This window comes from Phascolarctos cinereus, unplaced genomic scaffold (assembly GCF_003287225.1).
Source record: "Phascolarctos cinereus isolate Bilbo 61053 unplaced genomic scaffold, phaCin_HiC Scaffold_5;HRSCAF=322, whole genome shotgun sequence".
In the NCBI taxonomy this organism is placed as follows: Eukaryota; Metazoa; Chordata; class Mammalia; order Diprotodontia; family Phascolarctidae; genus Phascolarctos; species Phascolarctos cinereus.
Window position 1 is genome coordinate 178,609,288 of NW_027555958.1, and position 18,043 is coordinate 178,627,330.

Below are 18,043 nucleotides of genomic sequence, written 5' to 3' on the forward strand. Positions count from 1 at the left end.
TATTTTGCACACAGCAAAAGGAACCAAACAGCTACTGAGACAGTCTCTTTCTGGTTTATTGAGAATACCAACCAAAGGCAACCATTTTTCTTTTACTTTTATTACACAATTCAACAGAGATGACTGGTATTCTTATCGAACTCTGAAAGAGGTTTTGCTAGGAGGAAAAAATTGAACCTTTTTATGTATGTGTAAAGGGAAGGAGCTATAGCTATGAAAGGCAGAATTCAATACAGAAATCTGGATGCCAAATTGTTAACATTCTTTACACATAAATACAATGCAGGATAATAAACATGATACCTGGTACAATATAGTCTTTCATCTGAAGATCTCAGAGACCTTAATACAGCTCTGTCTGTAGTAATCAGCACTATTAATCCCATTTAGATGTTTTTCTCCTCATATATCTGGCTCCCTCACTGTCAATAGCTTCATAGAGGTCCTTTTTATTCTCTTGAGTTGCATGTAGGTAACCAATATAAGCCACGCAAAGTGTAAGTGTTATCATTCCAAAAATCATAACAGGTTTGTTCTGTCAAAGGGAAAAAAAAAGTATAACCTCATTAAGGATATTACTTTTGAGTGCTGCAGGTATCTTCCAACACTGCTTCTGGAATGCACATTATCATTATAAAGCTTAGATGTAGTATCATAGCATCTTTTGTATCATTAACAGTAATAATTTTTCAACATCAACTCGATTATCTAGGGGCACATTCTCCAGTTTGGGGATTAGCCAGGAGCCTCGCTGCTGTTTTTCTTTTTGTGGCATGTTCCTTGGACCCTTTGCTACTTGTTAACGTGTCCACCAGCACTGAGCATAGAGAAGTACAAGAGACATGTCACAGAATGGATGCTACACTAGGAGTCAAGAGACCTCAGCTTCAGATCTGTCTCTTTGCTTATAGCTTCCTCCTACGTAAAACGTAAGGACTGACCCAGAGGATCCCTATAGTTCTTTCCCAGCTCTGAAACTCTATGAAGCAGAACTCAAATTCATGGGTTTTAATGAGAGTGGAGGTGAGGAATGAGGGGTTGTGATTAAAATGGGTGTCTAGGGATGTCACTGTCCTGATGGTGTACCTCTTCCCTCTTTATAAGAAAAACTGAGAATCGGCTGTCCTTGCAAAATGCCTCCAGGTCGATAACAAACCATCTTCTATGGATAGTGGATAGAGAGCTGGGCTTACAGTGAGGAAAACTGGGTTCAAGTCCTCCCTCTAACACCTACTAGTTGTGTGACCCTGGACAAGTCATTTAACCTCTTATTGGCCCAGGCAACTCTTTAAAATTTTAAGTTGCAGAGCAGGTGCCAATCTGTTAGTAGAGAAAACTTCATCTTTAGAAGTTTGCTGTATCAATGAAACCACTGCCCAGTGGCTTCTGCCCACCGTCTCTGCCTTCATGGAGCTTTGAGTCTAACCAAAGGACATGACACGTACAAAAATAACTATAGAGCTGAAGTCATTTATGCGGAATGAGGATTTTTAACTTAGTTTTTTATCTGAAGACTTCACTATACACAGCTAAAAAAAATCCTCACAATACCCAGCTCTGAACACAGTGACACACACATAGCAGATACTTCATAGATATTTGTTGAATTTCAAATAGCAAATTATTGGTGCAACTTCTAGAGGAAGCATTGAAAGGTATGGTAATGGGCCTCAGGTCCTACAAATTCTGGAGATCAAAAAGTTGCCCAAAATTCCAAAGCTTCTCCTTGGCCTATATACTGTATTATGGTCCCTCAGTCCTTAAACCCCTTTAGCATTTTTATACTGGACAAAAAAATCCTCCTATTATGTCAGTGCATATAACACTGATAGAAGGTAATGGATGAGCTGAAAGGATTCGAGTAATTTATATTTCTTTATAACTTTCACCCAAATTTTCTATACTATGAATTTATTTAAATTTCAAATTTCATTAACAAAATGAAAAAGAAACATTTTCCCTAAAATGATTTCTCTTTGAAAGATGTTAAAAGACAAACAATCAGCTCTCAAGAGCCTCAATTTGTTATTCCTGTGTTTTTTTTTTCACTTTTCTACATAATGGGAAACACATTAGTTCAAAATCATCTCACACACTATCTAGACTCAGGGATTAGATTATAAGATTTGATCTAATTGACTTCCAAGTATTTTATACTGGAGATTGAATAACCAAAATGCTAATTATTGTTTTCCCTAAAGTAATGTAAGATCTCAAGTAGTAGATTTTAATTTATATCTGTTTTTAAACCATTTTCATCAAACCACTAGCTTCTGTTTTTAGTCATAGTGTACTGTACTTGGGATACAAATAACCAATTAATTACTAGCTTATGTGACTATAGGGCTATCACTTAACACTCCCCTCTGAACTTCCATCTCCTGATCAGGAAAATGAAGATAATACTGAAATCACCCATTCTTTAGGGTGTAGTGAGGAAGTTCATAAACTTAATAAACAGTAACTTTTATACAGAGTGAAGAAAGACTGAATTTAACCTCTCAGCCTGTTTTCTTATTTTTAAAATGGGCTTATGCAATAATAGCACCTATGTAACAAAGTGGTGATGATCAAAAGAGATAACATGTATAAAGCTTTCAGCAAACCTTAAAGAATCATATAGCTAGGAATTACTATTTTTATAATATAAATGTGAACTAAAATTTAGGCATAAGAATATTTTAAGAATCACAGAATAGCAGAGTTGGAAATTATTTATTAGATTTTCTAGTCCAACCTGAAGTAGTAATGTCTACTACCCATTACTGATACATGGCCACCCAATGTCTACTTGAAGACCTCCGGTGACAGGGAGCTCAGTGCTCACCAAAGCATCCTATTTTAAGTTTTTTTCTTCATATAGCTCTTATTGCTAGAAACTTTTTCCTTATATTAAGCTGAAATCTCATTAACTTCCTTCTACCTGATGGACCTAGTTCTGTGCTCTGGTGTCAGGGTCTTATGACGACTGTAATAAGTATGCCTGAACTACTGGAGGAGAATGGATAGCAGAAAAAATGGCAGGGGTCTAATTTACTTTAAAATCTACATAGCATAAGTTAAGTAACATGACTTAACACAAGACAATATTTCCCAATGGACCTGGTCTAATCTGGTGAACACTCTACTTGCTGATATTAAGTTAGGAACATCAGGAAGCATTGTTAGGTTATTAATGTATAGTATGAGAGCATTCTTAGTAAAGGATAGTCATGAACTGAAAGGATTAACAAGTTATCTCTGTCCCCTCATTTCCAAATTTCTAAGCCACAGCAAATTTTTTAAATGATAGAAATGACAGGGAAAAACATTTTATTTGTTTTTTTAAAAGGTTTTAAGAGTCAGACATCATTTTCTATCATGTTCCCCAAGAACTGTAAATATATTTAGTTCATTTTAGCATAATAAAAGTTAAAGATTTTTCTTCCATCTACTAGAACCTATTATTCATACATACAAAACTTTCCTTATCCAACATTAAACTCCAATGAAAAATCAAACCACATGGGGAAACACAAGGACTTTCTATTTCCCAAGATTAAGTCAGAATAAATATATATATGTATATATTCTTAATTGCTTTTGGATATACTTCTTACAGGTTTAATGAAAAGCTCTGGATTCACAGCTCGAAATAAGGTGGTTGTGCGGGTCCCCCTGAGCCCTGGGATTCGAAAGTGTTTCTCTTTGAGTGGTTCATTTTTAAAGGTTGGAGGCTCAGGTGCTGAAGACATCTTGATTAAAGATGATCTATTACCTAAAGACAAAATAAAAGACATTTTTTCTTCATAACTGTTTCCTTGTTTAATTGCCCTTTGAAACCATTTGAAATCAACAGAATCTGAAGAAGTAAAGTAACTCTATACTGGTGTAAACCTAAGGCCTAATAACTTGAGTCAGATTTAATCTTCTTATACCTTAGACATACTAAAGGTATATATTGATCAGTGTATTAAGTGTTATCCCCCCAATTCTTCCATTCATCTTCCAACTTTCTCACATCCATTCCCATAACCACATTCCTTGAGAAAAGTGGTTATGTCCTTCTTTAACACCCATTCTTATGTTTACTGGTCCCCAACTGCAGCCATCGTGCTTCCCATTTTGCGGGGCTCACTGCTTCTCCTGTCTCCCCAACCTATGAGCAATTCCCAATGTGCTTTCTAGGTAGGCATGATCTATCTTCTCCTTCAATTTAACTACTAAGTTCTTTCCATTCTTTACTCATTCCCATGTTTACTATCACTCTCTTTCTGCTCCTGCATGTCTTCCAAGTTTCTCCCACCTCTATACTGGGTGCATACACCTATATGTCTTGAATCTCTTCATTTCATTGTCAACCTTTGTGAAGTTTTGTTTTCCCCTCTAGTAAGATTAGGCCCAAGAATGACTTACCATTCCTGCCATCTAGTGGCAAAAAAAACAAAACAACGACCAATAAAACCTATAACCTTTTACAAACACTGAAAACTTGTAGTATTTTGTTTTTAAGCTGAAATTTCATTTCATTGTACAGAAAAATTTATGAAATAAGACTTAAAGATTCATTCTTACATTCTGACAGACATTTCTTATTAAGTCGCTTATAACAAAAAGTCTTTTATTTATTAGGTCTTCTGTTTTTACAGACTTCACAGGCAATAATTACACATTTTATTTAATGGAGAGCAAAATCATCCACATTTCTGTTGTTTTTTTAAAAAATGGCTTGTGTTGCACTGGTCACTAAATACTCATCTATGCCACTTAATTGTGCAAACACCTCGTTGGGAACATCTGTTTGAGTAGAAAGAAAACATTTTAGGCTTTCAACACTCGCTACGGCTTCTGAAACAGTCACAGGTAGCTGTTCCATTTCTTCAGCCCCATCACACTCATCATCACTTTGGGGTTCCATTTTTACATGGGTAAGCACTCTTTCAATAATTTCTGTGTTCTCTGACTCTTGAGAAACAATTAAATTGTTATCTGCAGCAACAAAATCTTCAAAATCAAATTGGTCTGAGATGCCAGTGGCAATGGCTATTGAGTGCCATATTTTTTCAAATACTACATTTGGCTTGTGATCTTCTTCCAGGTCTACATCAGGTGATTCCACTGGGATCATACCAGTTTTATGCCAGCATTTCACTAGTGTAGATGGCTCCATAGACCACCAGGCTTCAGCGATCATATCAATGGCCTGTTTCATATTAATTTTCTCCTTTTTGTCTTTGTCATCCAGATTGAGAAAAAATTGTTTCAGTAGCTGGCTTCTGTAGTGAGCTTTCACAGTGCGTATTATGCCCCGATCCAAAGGCTGCAAGATGGCTGTGCAGTTCATTGGCAGAAATTCAACGCGGACATGTTCTAAGTGTGGAACTGTGTTGTGGGCAGAGCAATTGTCAATTAACATGAGGATATTGTTTTTTGCTCCTTTCATGCTCACATCAATCTTTACCAGCCACTCATTAAATAAATCCTGTGTCATTCGAGCATGTGTATTGGCTTGGTAATCACAAGGGAGCAAAGGACATTCCTAAAACAATGTGGCTTAGCTGACTTGCCAATGATGAGAGGTCTCATCTTTTCTGTCCCTGATGCATTGCAACAGAAAAGAGCTGTCAATCTTTGTCTCCTTTACAAATGTTACCTTTGGCTGAGAGTATATGATGAGGCAGCTACTGATAAAGCATACCTGTTTCATCAGCATTAAAAACATCATCAAGGCTACAGTCAGCAATTAGCTTTTTAATTTCTCCTGCACGCAAGTCACTTATCTTCTCCATGGCAGCAGTATTCTCTTCTTTACAGACTACTTTTGACACAGTTCCACACTGTGCACAAAATCTGTTCAGCCAGCCTACACTTGCTTGAAACTCATCATGACCAAGAAGGCTGGCAAAGTCCAGGGCCTTCTGCCGAACAAGTGGACCACTGATGGGGCCATTCATTGCTCGCACATCTTGATACCATGCAAACACTGCCGAGTCAATGTCACCATAAAGTGCACCTCTCATTCACTTTCATTTAGGTCCCAGTATTCCTTTCCTCACTTTCTCTTCAATTTTGGCTCGGTCCTTCAAAAAAGTGGACAAAGTAGATGGAGTGATCCCAAATTCCTTTGCTACATCTCCTTTTTTTCGCCCAGTATCTACTACTTCTACCACTTTCATTTTCTCTTCCAATGAAAACTGGTGGTGTCTCAGCTTTCCTTGCTTAGCCATGGGAGCGGGATGGATAGATCGTGTGTATACTTTGTGATTTAAGTGACACGGTGTCAGTCACCAACACACACACTTAAGCCATGTACCACAGTTACATTCTCCTTGTGCTAATAGACTGTGAACGTGGGAAAGAGAAAACTCAGCATGAAGTAATCATTCAGCTGAAAGCAATTTTATAGTTAATAAGAAGAATCTTAGAGTGGTAAACATAGAGAATCTTAGAGATCATCTAGTCCAAGCCTTTGATTTTACAGATAAGGAAACAGATGCCCAAAGAGGAGACATAATTTGTTCACATCACAATACAAGTTAATGAAAGAACTAGGACTAGAAGCCAGGACTCTCAGTCCCAGAAGAAACAGGGAACATTCATGACAATGAATTGAATTAGACATTTTTTTAAACAAAACAAATAGGTACAGATTACTAAAATAACGGCTTCATATTGTGTTTATAAGAAGTGATTATTATATTCATTATTCACATTAAAATGACAAGACAGAACTGCTTAACCTGAGTTAAAATATGTAAAGCAATCTGTAAACCTTAACTTACTATATAAAAGTTAGCTAATAGTATAATATTATTATTGATACAACTTTCATGAAAACTCAGTTAATGAAGAAGTTAATTCAACCCCAGAAAAAATTCATTCTGATAAGTTATTGGGACATCTTAACTGAAAACATTGATTTTACTTTGATAATTGAAATAGATGATATCTAAGGTCCAGCTCTAAACTGGATGATCCTGCTACCTGCTTGGGATTTTATTCTTGTAGGAGCTACAAAGTGATTCAAACAAAGGCTGGATTTTCCTCTTGAATCTGACTTTTATAAAGGGCAGCTCTGAAGGCTGCCTAAGATCATATTTTTGTTGCAAAGACAGAACTTAAATTTCAGAGTTTCCATGGCAGAAGCAACAATTTCCCACAGGTTACAGAAGCCTATTCCAGATGCCCTTGTTACTTGTGCTGCAAAGTATAGGAGGCAGATCGCTTTCTGCCTCTACCTCTTCAACAACTGCCTGCAAGGCATTTTAAAAAAAGAGATCACACTGCAGACTCTATCAATGATCATTTCCTCTCCTGAAACCTCAGGCTTAAAAGGTCCCCTAAGAATGAATGTTAGGAATAGATCTGGAGAAGTCACCATCTCCAAAGACTTTACACTTTTTCCTCAACTTAGACTACACACTTGCTCTGTAAAATTCAATGTTAAAAAACAAGAGCAAACTGGGAAGTAAGGGGATTGAAGCAAAAAAGGTGACAGATTACTGCAGCTGTCTCAGGAGTAGAGAGAAGACATGAAGGAGAAGAAAGTAAAAGTGGCCCATATATATTTTCCTTCTGAGTCCCCCAGTGCAAACTTCACGTTTGCTATTCTCAATTTCTACATTTCTCTGTGGCAGCTTATTTATGTAGAATGCAAGCTCCCTGAGGGCAGAGACTGGACTGTCTTAATTTCTACCTTTGTATCCTTGAGCCTAGCATACTGATGGAACTTAATGTTGTTAAATAAATATAGTTCCTTTTTGTGAAAAAAAAAAACCTTCTCTCAAATATATATTTTAATGGGGTAATTTTTTGTATTCACTTTTCAATATGTCCTTATTATGTATTTTTCCCCTCAAAAAAATCTTGTTTTAGAGTTATATCTCTATTCAAGAATAGCCTGGATTTGGACATTATACATGTATATAATACTTATCAAGATTACTATCACACATTCTTTATAAAGATGGATATTTTTCAATTTCTGTTATAAGATTCTGAGTAAATTTATAATTTAAAAATTGGCATCTAGCTGTTTCCTCCTTTTTCTAGAAGTATTACTTAGTAACACACCTAGTACACAAGCCTCTGTGCTAGCCTTATTTCTGTTACAAATTCTCAACTCAAACTGAGAGGTTTGAGCAGAGATTAGTAAACAAGTCAGCTCATATTCACTAACAAATGACTGAAATACTTAATACCACATATTTTAAGAGATTTACTATGAAGGCAATGGTCCATATTATTTGATACCAGAAAATTAAATTTCTCTCCCCAATTTGCCTTCTCTAAAACAACAAAATTTACTACAGATTAATTTATTGCTTCCTCACCTATGCTTGCCAACCTCCCTTAAAACATTAACAGTTACCCCTAAAGGACAAGAAGCTAATAGCTATAAGACAACAAAGAATCTTTACCTATCTACTCTTAAAATATTTAGAATTATAATATCAAAAAGTAATCTGAGTGACAAAGGATTTTTTTTTAAATTAAGATTTTACACCTTCAAATCACCTTCAAAAATATGACTGTTTAAATTAACAAATAGATTTGAATTAGGGGGAAGAGACTCAAAACAATAAAACAAATACTATTTCTAAATTTACGTTCATTAAAATCCTACCCCTACATCTTATTTTTTTTATGAGTGAGAGTGTGTGTGTGTGTGTGTGTGTGTGTGTGTGTGTGAGAGAGAGAGAGAGAGAGAGAGAGAGAGAGAGAGAGAGAGAGAGAGAGAGAAAGAGAGAGAGAGAGAGAGAGGCGGGGGGCGGGCAACTGGGGTTAAGTGAATCCCTATACCTTATTGTGTCATCCAAGCAGTGAGTGTATTCTCAAAGACTTCAATAGGAAAGTACAAACTCTTAACAAGTTGTACCAAGGGGGGATTCCTTAAGCAGAGGCTCAGTGATGAACTGTAGGTCTTTGTCATTTGACAACTGGCCTAAATTCCTAGAGGGCTACCTAGGTAACAAGGATGATGCTGTTACAACATGATGAATTTTTAGACCACGATAACTCTAAGATTGATCAAAGAAACAATAAGCACCTTCTGTGTGAAGACGTCTACTAAGAAGGGCTATAATCTGCCTGCAATGGTAGATGGAGTACCCACAGTGATAAAATTATAGTTCCTTGAAATACTGATGTATTCCATGTATAAACATCAAAAGTCATAAAAGGCATTTTTGATCTCAGCTGATTCTAATTCTTTTGTAATTCATTGACCCTCAACTAGACTAATACAATTGCCTCCAAACTGGTCTTCCTTCTTCAAGTCTTTCCCCACTCAAGTCTATCATCCACACAGCTGCCAAGGTGATGTTCCTTAAACACAGGTCTGACCACGTCACTCCCCCATTCAGTAAACTCCAGTGGCTCCCCATTGCCTCTAGAACAAAACATAGTTTTTTTTTTCAAAGCCCTTTACAGCCTGGTCCTAACTTACCTTTCCAGACTTGTTATACATTATTCCCCTTCCCACACATTATGATCCAATCAAACTGGCCTTGTCTTTGTTCTACATACATGGCACTCCATTTCCTGTCTTTATGCCCTTGCACTGGCTATCCTACATGCTTTTAATATAATCCTTTCTCATCTCTTTCAGAGAATCTCTCTCTTCCTTGAAGATCTGGTTCAAATATCATCTGATATATGAATTGTTTCCTGCCATTCTATATACACCTACGTATGTACTTGCTGACTCTCCCACTGAATGTAAACGCCATGACACTAAAGATTGTTTCATTCTTTGTACTTGTACCTTCAGTGCCTAGCATAATACCTGGCACAGAGTAGATGCTTAATAAATCCTCACTGATCAATGCACATAATAGGCACTGAGCAAATGCTTGTTTTATGTTAAAGACCAGCTGAAAGCATAAAGGTTTTTAAAAATCTATTATCTGTTAACAATTTCTTTGGTTTCTACTGGATATGTACCTACTAGGACCCTAACATATTTAAAAAACAGATTTGATTCGGGAAGGAGAGGGGAGGGACACAGAACAAATACTATTTGCCACTAGACATCATAGAAGAGGCAGCTCTGATCTTTCAAAGGAAATAAGACAACTTTTGAGAAACAGTGATCATACATATCCCTAGGATGCTGAGGACATTTCTAAAACTTTAATAAATCCTAGAAGACTCCTTAGAGATCATCTAGTATGAGATGAAAAAGGTGAGACATTGAAATGACCTGCTCTGCATCAGTGACAGAGAGAAGGCTGGAGTGTCAGGCTTCTGATGCTTAGGCTAACACTATTTCTGTCTACTATGTTGCCTTGACTTTTTCAAAATTCCACAGAAAAAAATTGTAAATTCTGAATGTAAAACTAAAAAGCAGAAATTTTTCTTTAAGAATGGGAAGGATCTTTCTAAACTGCTAAAGGAAGAACAAGAATTTCAAGGATTAGTGGCAAGAAGTATTTTACTCTCAAATTCACCCTGTTATTCAAGTAAACAAGATGTGAATTTTATAAACGTTTTATCCCCAGTTGATCTATTTACTTCAGACCCTAACTAAATCTTCTCCACTCTCTTTCCCCTTTTTCTTCTCTTTCCTCTTCTGTTGTGGTTTTCCATCTTTCCTACTCCCTTAACTGACAATAATACTGATATACTTGTAAAATGACTTATTCTTTTTGCTGAATCCTCTCCTAGTAACTTTGTATGGTGTGAAGATCATGCTGGGGTCCCAAAGGCCATCCTTACTAGTAGAGCACAAGGCTTTAACAGACTCTATAAATCTATAAATGGACTGTGGTTATGTTGCATAAAGGCTAGCCTAAGTATGTGGTGGCACATCAGCACAAGGCTGGCCAGGAGAAGGTTTGGGGGCACTGCAACTCATGAAGACTTAGACGTCTAGTAAGGTGTGATGAGATTGCTATATGTGTGGGTGTAAGTAGCACCAAAACCACAGAATTCGAGGTCTTTCTGCATTTCTGAAGAAATATTTGATGAAGTTATATATTCTCTGCTCACAATTTTAAAATCAGGTAAGTGAAATACATAATTTATATTTTCTTTAAAAAAAACCCCTAACTCTCTGCTAAATTGCTTTTTACTTGATGTAGCTATCTATTGATTGTTTTTCTCTGGGTTGCTTGAGCCTCCACTGAAAATAAAATGTTTCCCACTCCTGCGTATTTCATGGTTTTTTTTTTTCTCTCTTCCACATATGCCCCCTAGCGGAACAACAAAAAAGCCAGTAAAGGAATATGGAGATCCGCTAAAGGGCATGGATAATACACCTGTGAATAAACTGAACTAGTTGTATTTGGAACTTTGTTTCCAAAGCTTAAGATTTCCTCCTTCCTTACAGAACCACAGTACAATGCTATATTAAAGTGGAGGTTGGTTCAGAATATTTTGCTAGTGACATTAAAAAATTCATTTTGACATAAAACTGGCAGGAGTGTAAGCATTTACTAAAAAATTAGGTCAATACATTGAAAATTTAGGTAGTATTTTTAGAGAAAAATGTGTTCTACATAATCATCTTAATGAAAGACAAATCAATATGGAGGTAAAAATAGTGGCAATGAAATTCCAATAAAAGTGCAAGAATATTTTAGATTTTTAGTTTCCCTTGTTTACTGCACTAGAGCTACTTTATAATTTTTTTAAAGCAAAATGCTTTAAAGTCTAGAATTTTTAAAAAAATACCTTGGAGAATAAAAATAAAAATAAATAATTGCTCAATTCTTAGCTTATATGTTTATATATAAGCTGTTAAAAGTTCAAGAGTAAGATAGAGGGTAGGGCATGGAGTCAAAAAGATATGGTTCAAATCATGCTTTTGACAAATACTAGCTATGGAACCTTAGGCAAGGAACCTTTATGTGCCTGGAGGCAACTGTTAGACTTCAAAGTAGAGAAGCCAGCACATCTGCATAGGTGGAAGCAATTTTCTACCTGGAGTTCCCAATAAGATCAAATCATAGTATCATAGGATTGATCACAATCTAAAGCTGGGAGGGGCCTTAAAAGTCACCACAGAGGCAAAAGACCTTAGAAGCCATCTAGTCCAAACTCCTCGTTTTATAGATTAAGAAGCTGAGGTATGTAGCAGAACTGAGATTTAAACTCCACCTTTTGTGCTCTTTTCACAGGACCAGTGTCCCCAGCTGAAATTTTCAACACATTCAATCCTTTTAGATGATGCATTACATTTTGTAATAGTAAAAGGAAAACTACCTTCCTTTTATTTACCTTACTGAATCTGAAGAAATGATAGTATTCTTTTTGAAATGATTTATACAGAATTAACAATAACCTATAAGAAACTTGACGACAGAAAATTAATACTTTCAATTTACCTTCAATACCAATTTTACATTGTACAGGGATTCTGAGTAAAGTTTATTATTAGGCTGACACTATAAAAGAGACGATTCTTAATGGAAGGAAGCATCCGACAGGAAAAGAATTATATAGAATCTGTGGCATACATTAACGTGGCAAGGCAAAACACAACTTCTGGGCTTTAATGGTACAAAATTACAAAAATCACATCTTTTGTGGTAAGTTTTCAAAACTCTGTCTTCACTTAAGAGGGGGAGGTTGGTGCATTCAGCCTCCAAAATCTGTCATACAGCTAATGGTAGTTATGGGGTTAGTAAACAGATGGACCTACTGCATTATACTGTGCTCTGGTGGTAGGCGGCCTTTAGCAGTGGGTCTGTGTATTTTTCGGGGCCCTGTGGGGCATTTCCAATGTGAGGGTGGAAGGGTGAGGCATTTCTAGTATGTAGGGTGTGAAAGTAAGTCTGCAAGGGAAGAGGGGGCTGAATGGCTGAATGGTGGGGTGGTGAGGATACCTGGGGGTGTGTGTGTGTGTGTGTGTGTGTGGTGTGTGTGTGTGTGTGTGTGTGTGTGTGTGTGTGTGTGTGTGTGTGTGTGGTGTGTGTGTGTGTGTGTGTAAAATGGTAGATAGCAGAGCTGCAGAGGATGTGAAAACCAAAATGCTGCTGATCTCCAAGGTGGCTCTGAAACAGGAGAAAGGAAAAGGACGAAGGGAAGACAGCAGAAGGAGAGCACAGAAGAAAAAGGAGGATGACTGAAGAAAGTGGAGGAAGGGTACAGAAGAAGGATGATGAAAAGGGCAGAGGAGAATGAGAAGGAAAAGGAGGATGATAGAAAGGGGAGAGAGCAGAGAAAGGGTGAGGAGAAAGGCAGAAGAGGAGGAGAAAGGGCCAAGAATAGAAGGAGAAGGGCAGAGAAGAATGAGGAGGAAAAGGATGATGATAGAAGGGGGAGAGTTGAGAAAGTAGAGGAGAGGGAGGAGAGCCCAAGGAAAAGAATAGATGAGGAATGTAGAGGAGAAAGAATGGAGAAAGGAGGGAGGAGACAGATGAAGGAGAAACAAGAGGAGAAAGAGATAAAAAAGAGTGTCTTGCTGGGGAGAGTGGAAGAAAAATGGAGAAGGACAAAGGGAAGGCAGTAGAAGGAGGAGCATATGGGAGAAAGAGGAAGAAAAGCAGAAGGATAGAGGAAGGAGAGTGGAAGAAAGGTGGCAGAGCAGAAGAGATGCAGGCAGGACAGCAGAAGGGAGAAAGGGGAAAACAATGATAGAGGGGTGAGAATGGAAAAAGTAGAGAACAGGAGAAAGAAGATATGGGAGCAAGGTGAAGAAAGGAGGAGAAAGAGGACAACAGGAGAGGAAAAAATGGAGTAGGGGGAAGGATAGCAGAGGGAAGAGAGAGAAGTGTGAAGATAAGAGGACAATAGAGGAAGGTGGAGGAAAATGAATCGTGGGAGAGGAGAGGGAGTGGAAGGGGAAGAAAGGGGGAGGAGAAGGAAGGAAGGAGGAGAACGGAAGGTGGAAGAGGAGGGGAAAGGAGGAAGAGGAAGGAAGGAGAAAGAGATAGCAGGAGAAAGGAAGAGGAGAATGAGGAGGGAGGTAGAGGAGTAGAAGGAGGAGGGGGGAGAAGAATTGGAGGGAGGGAGGAGAAGGAGGAAGGAAAGAGAAGAAAAATGGAGGAGGAGGGAGGGGGAGGGGAAGAGGAAGGAAAGAGAGGAACAGGAAGGAAAAAGCAGGAGGGGGAGGGGGAGGGGCTGGCTGCGGGCCTCGGACCTCGCAGACCCAGGGCTGGACACTGGGCGCTGCACAGCCTCCCTTCAGGCCAAGCCGGACTGACCCCCACAACCCGAGGGGTGCCCTCGCCGGCTCCACCGTGCTCCGGCCGCGTCGCTCACCTTCTGCCGGGGCCGGCGCTTCTCCTCCGGTTCTTGCCTTCCTGGCCGCCGCCGCCGCCGCCGAGACGGAGAAAGCGGATAGGCGGCCGCCTTTAGCCAGGAGTATCGCCGCCGCCGCTAGCGGCCCCTGTTGGCCGGAGGCCGCCGTGCTTTGAGCGTGGAGCCGGGCGGGCTTGGGGTAGCTGGGCGGCCACTTTTGACACTGGCCGGGCGGAGAGCGTCAACGCTGGCCTTCAGCCCGTCCTAGCTTACCCGAATCTATAGGGATAGGTGTGGGAGGTGAATTGGAGAGAGAGAAAAAAAAATTAATAAAGTTGATTTTCCCCTCAGGAATTCCCCATATCTGTTAAATCCAGTGAAAAATTAAGTCCATTAAATTAAATCTATTTAAATTAAGTAAAAAAATTAAGTCAAATATTAAGTCCGGTAAAAAAAAATTTTTTTTGGCCAGGCAGGATGCTAGGCCTAGGACTATGTAAAGACAAAAAAAAAAAGACAGACACTGCCCTCAAGGAGCTTATGTTCTGTAGGAAGGCTGTCTGGGAGAGGATAAATAATAGGTATGTAAATAAGTAAATTCGAAGTAACACAAGGGAGAATTAGGAAAGGTCCTGTGTAAGAGGAGACAAGGAATTAATTGACCCTTGAAGAGAGCTAGGGACTTTGAGAGGTAGAAATGAAAAGGGAGTATGTTCCAAATATGAGGGGACATGAAAGATCTGTTGAGAATGTGGTATTGTACTTGTGAATATGTATCTTCCTTAAATAATATTCACACTTATATTGAATTTATTTTTATTTATTATTACATATATTTATATTATATATTGTATTTGAGGGGTACACATGAGTTTGATGGAATATATATATATATTTACATACTGACCTTTTGGCAGTCTGGTGAAGCCTATGAAACCCCTCTCGGGATAATGTTTTCAAATGTACAAACTAAAATACATAGCATTACAAAGGAAACAAAAAATATTAAAATAGTTATTAATTTTTTTAACCAAGTTCATGGACCCCAGGTTAAGACTGCCTAGACTAGATGGCCTCAGAAGGTTCCTTTCAACTCTATATCTATGATCTCTTAGTAAACTTTTGAAGAAACTCTTTCCACCAATATAGATAGGCTATTTCTCTGTAACTGAGTTCCAAAGAATTGTTTAGTGCTTTAGTTCACTGAAAAGTTAAATGACTCTTGTTGGAACAGCTAGTATGTGTTAAATAGGCAGGACTTGAAACCAGATCTTCCTGGTCCCTTATTCACAGTATCAATAACTATATAGATACTAATTTTTTTTAAAACAATGAAAAATAGCAGTGGAACAATCTAACAGGTTTCCAGGTGGTTTCTTCCAGATTTGGACACTAATGTATATGAAGGGTTGGCAAATCTAATCTGAATCTGAAACTTTTTGTAAAGTTCCTAAACTACACTGTTTTTATTGGTTTCATTTTGAGGTTTCATTGATTTTTGGCTTCAGTAGACATTCTGAATTCAAATAAAGAAGTAATATGTGAATGTAGAAACTATGTATTTCAATCACTGCAATGGCAGAAAAGTATATGCATCAGAAAAATAGATGGTTATAAAGAAAAGGAAATGTGAGGTTTACATTTTCTTCTTACCCCATATCGTTCTCCTAACAATCAGAAAGAGGTGAAAAAGTACTATGGCAACATAGAGCAATTTTTACTAAAGTGACAAGCACAAAATTAGTATCCTAAAAGATAAATGACCAGAAGAGTGTCTTAGAGAAGGTTAAAGAGCAGTAAACCCATGGGACCTATTGTAGTGAACAGGGCCATTTCATAGATAAAGATTCCAATTGATAATAAATTAAATAAAATTATTTGGGATCTAAGATGTTTTAAAATTTTTCTGAAGTCAGCTTTTGCACTTTAATAAACTTCTGTGTTTTAGGCAATGCATTAATATTTATTGGTTGGTTTGGTATTTCATTACTGAGATTACCTGTATAGAATTAAAGTCCATTCTATATGAAAATGTTTGGCTTTTCAACATAATGCTCAGTCAGGATCCTCCAGATGGTCTAGGGACTGGTCTTTTGTAGTATTAATGCTTTTAACCAAACAATTGTTTGCATCTTTGTTGGGGTCAGGAATGAATAATTGATTTATGATATTAAATTTTACAAAAAAATCTAGGCATTACCTTCCTGTCATTTCATCAAGAAAAAGTTGTTTGTCCCATTAATTCTAGTATGGGGTGGGGAGAAGGAAATAGGCAGCAGATCCGTATGAATCAGATAGGTGGCCTGTCTTTTGTCCCACTGAAGTGATTCATGGACTGAAGAATCAGCAGTTTATAGACTGTTAATTCAGATTTATATTATGCTTTAAAGTTTACCAAAAGCTCTTTTTAGAACAGTGGTTTGGAGTAGGTCCTAAACTATCTCCACTTTCTGTAGGAAGAAAGACTTGAACAGAGTGCCCATGATCACACACACACAGCTGGTAAAAGGTAACATGCTGACCAGGAAGTTGAACCTAGCCAGTTTCTTCTTCCATAAACATCATATCATCCCACGGCAGAAAGGGATTGTGTGGGATGCCACTCAAATTAAAAAAAACACAGAGGTATCCAAGGAGAAACAGAATATTAATTTATTTGCATTCTTGGGAATAGGGTGTCCCTCCACCAGGATAATATGATGAGGGGAGACAGAATACAGGAGCTAAGAATTAGATTAAATAGCCCTAATGGGTAAAGCCCCCCTCCCACCAACTGGCCAATGTTTGGCTCACATTCTATGGAAACAGGAAACAAAACAAAGAGAACAATATACATATCTGTATTTAGCCCCTTAGTTTGCTGAGGTAATACCAAAGAAGCAATTAAAGATGTGCAGTTAAGCTAGACACTGTACCGTATAGCCAGGTCACCATGACTGAAATACAGCAACAGGTACAACAAGATACAGGGGGGCTTCTTCAGGAATTTCACGCTTGGCAAACTTTACTGATATAACAATGGCCTAAAAAGGAGGGCAGGGTACTTGGGACTGGACTCCCATAACTCAGGTGATTTCTAGTAAACTGAAATTTAGGCCTGTCAAGCTGCTATGCCTGCCTTGAGTCTAATACAATTTCTATTTATTCTTCTAAGAAGTCTTCACAGGACCCCTTATCCCACTCAGCCTTATCCCAAATGTTAATAACACTGAGGAGTCTTCACTGGGACATCCCATTCAGTATCCACCATTTTATTAGAAATAACATTGCCTTCAACTAAGGGTTTATTGTGAGTCAAGTCTAAATTTGACTCAAGGTTGTTTTTTTTTTTCCTGGGGAAAAAGTACAACTGGGCACTCATGAGCCATAAAATTCAATTAAAACTCCTTTAAATAATTTAAACACATATAATGTAAGAATAAAAAGGCTATGGAATACAACTCCCTTTCCACATTTACTGATTGAGGAACTAAAGGAGGTAACCTGCGGGCAGTTGGAATTCAGAAAAAGATCTTTGGCAACTTTCCCCCACACCCAGGCTAATCCTTTTATAGTTTAAATAACCAGATGAGTAAACCACAGATAGGGTGAGCTTACAGGGGACCAAAAGAGCTGCACCAGTTCCACCACCCTGTCCCAGGTTCCCACTGCCTGGTTCCTCTTAGGACCTGGTGACTTTGTTTATGGGTCAACCTGCTTTGTTGGTGGGGAAAGGCAAATTGAATTCAGAGGAGTAGCCTGATCCTGTCATCTTTGGAACCTATCTTACCAGCCTATTCTACAGAGGCTGACCTGAAAATAACATGTGATGTAATTGGGAAAAAAAAATACTTGCATGGAAGACTAATGAACATTTTTGTACGGCAGTTTGCTACTG

At 38.0% G+C, this 18,043-nt stretch overlaps 1 protein-coding gene across 1 annotated transcript; it reads right to left on the bottom strand.

Moving 5' to 3' along the window:
* Nucleotides 1–35: 35 nt before the first annotated feature.
* SMIM8 (small integral membrane protein 8) lies at nt 36–14,269 on the bottom strand. Its single transcript, XM_020976313.2, has 3 exons — nt 14,188–14,269; nt 3,600–3,757; nt 36–535 (listed from the first exon to the last, which is right to left on the bottom strand). Exons 2-3 carry the CDS (start codon nt 3,732–3,734, stop codon nt 377–379), a joined length of 294 nt encoding a protein of 97 aa, XP_020831972.1. The 5' UTR covers nt 3,735–3,757; nt 14,188–14,269; the 3' UTR covers nt 36–376.
* Nucleotides 14,270–18,043: the final 3,774 nt, after the last annotated feature.

Coding starts and splice junctions, on each gene's coding strand:
- SMIM8 (XM_020976313.2), bottom strand. CDS start 3,734: ATGTCTTCAGCACCTGAGCCTCCAACCTTTAAAAATGAACCACTCAAA. Junction 536..3,599: donor CAGAGCTTTTCATTAAACCT/GTAAGAAGTATA, acceptor TCCCTTTGACAG/AACAAACCTGTTATGATTTT.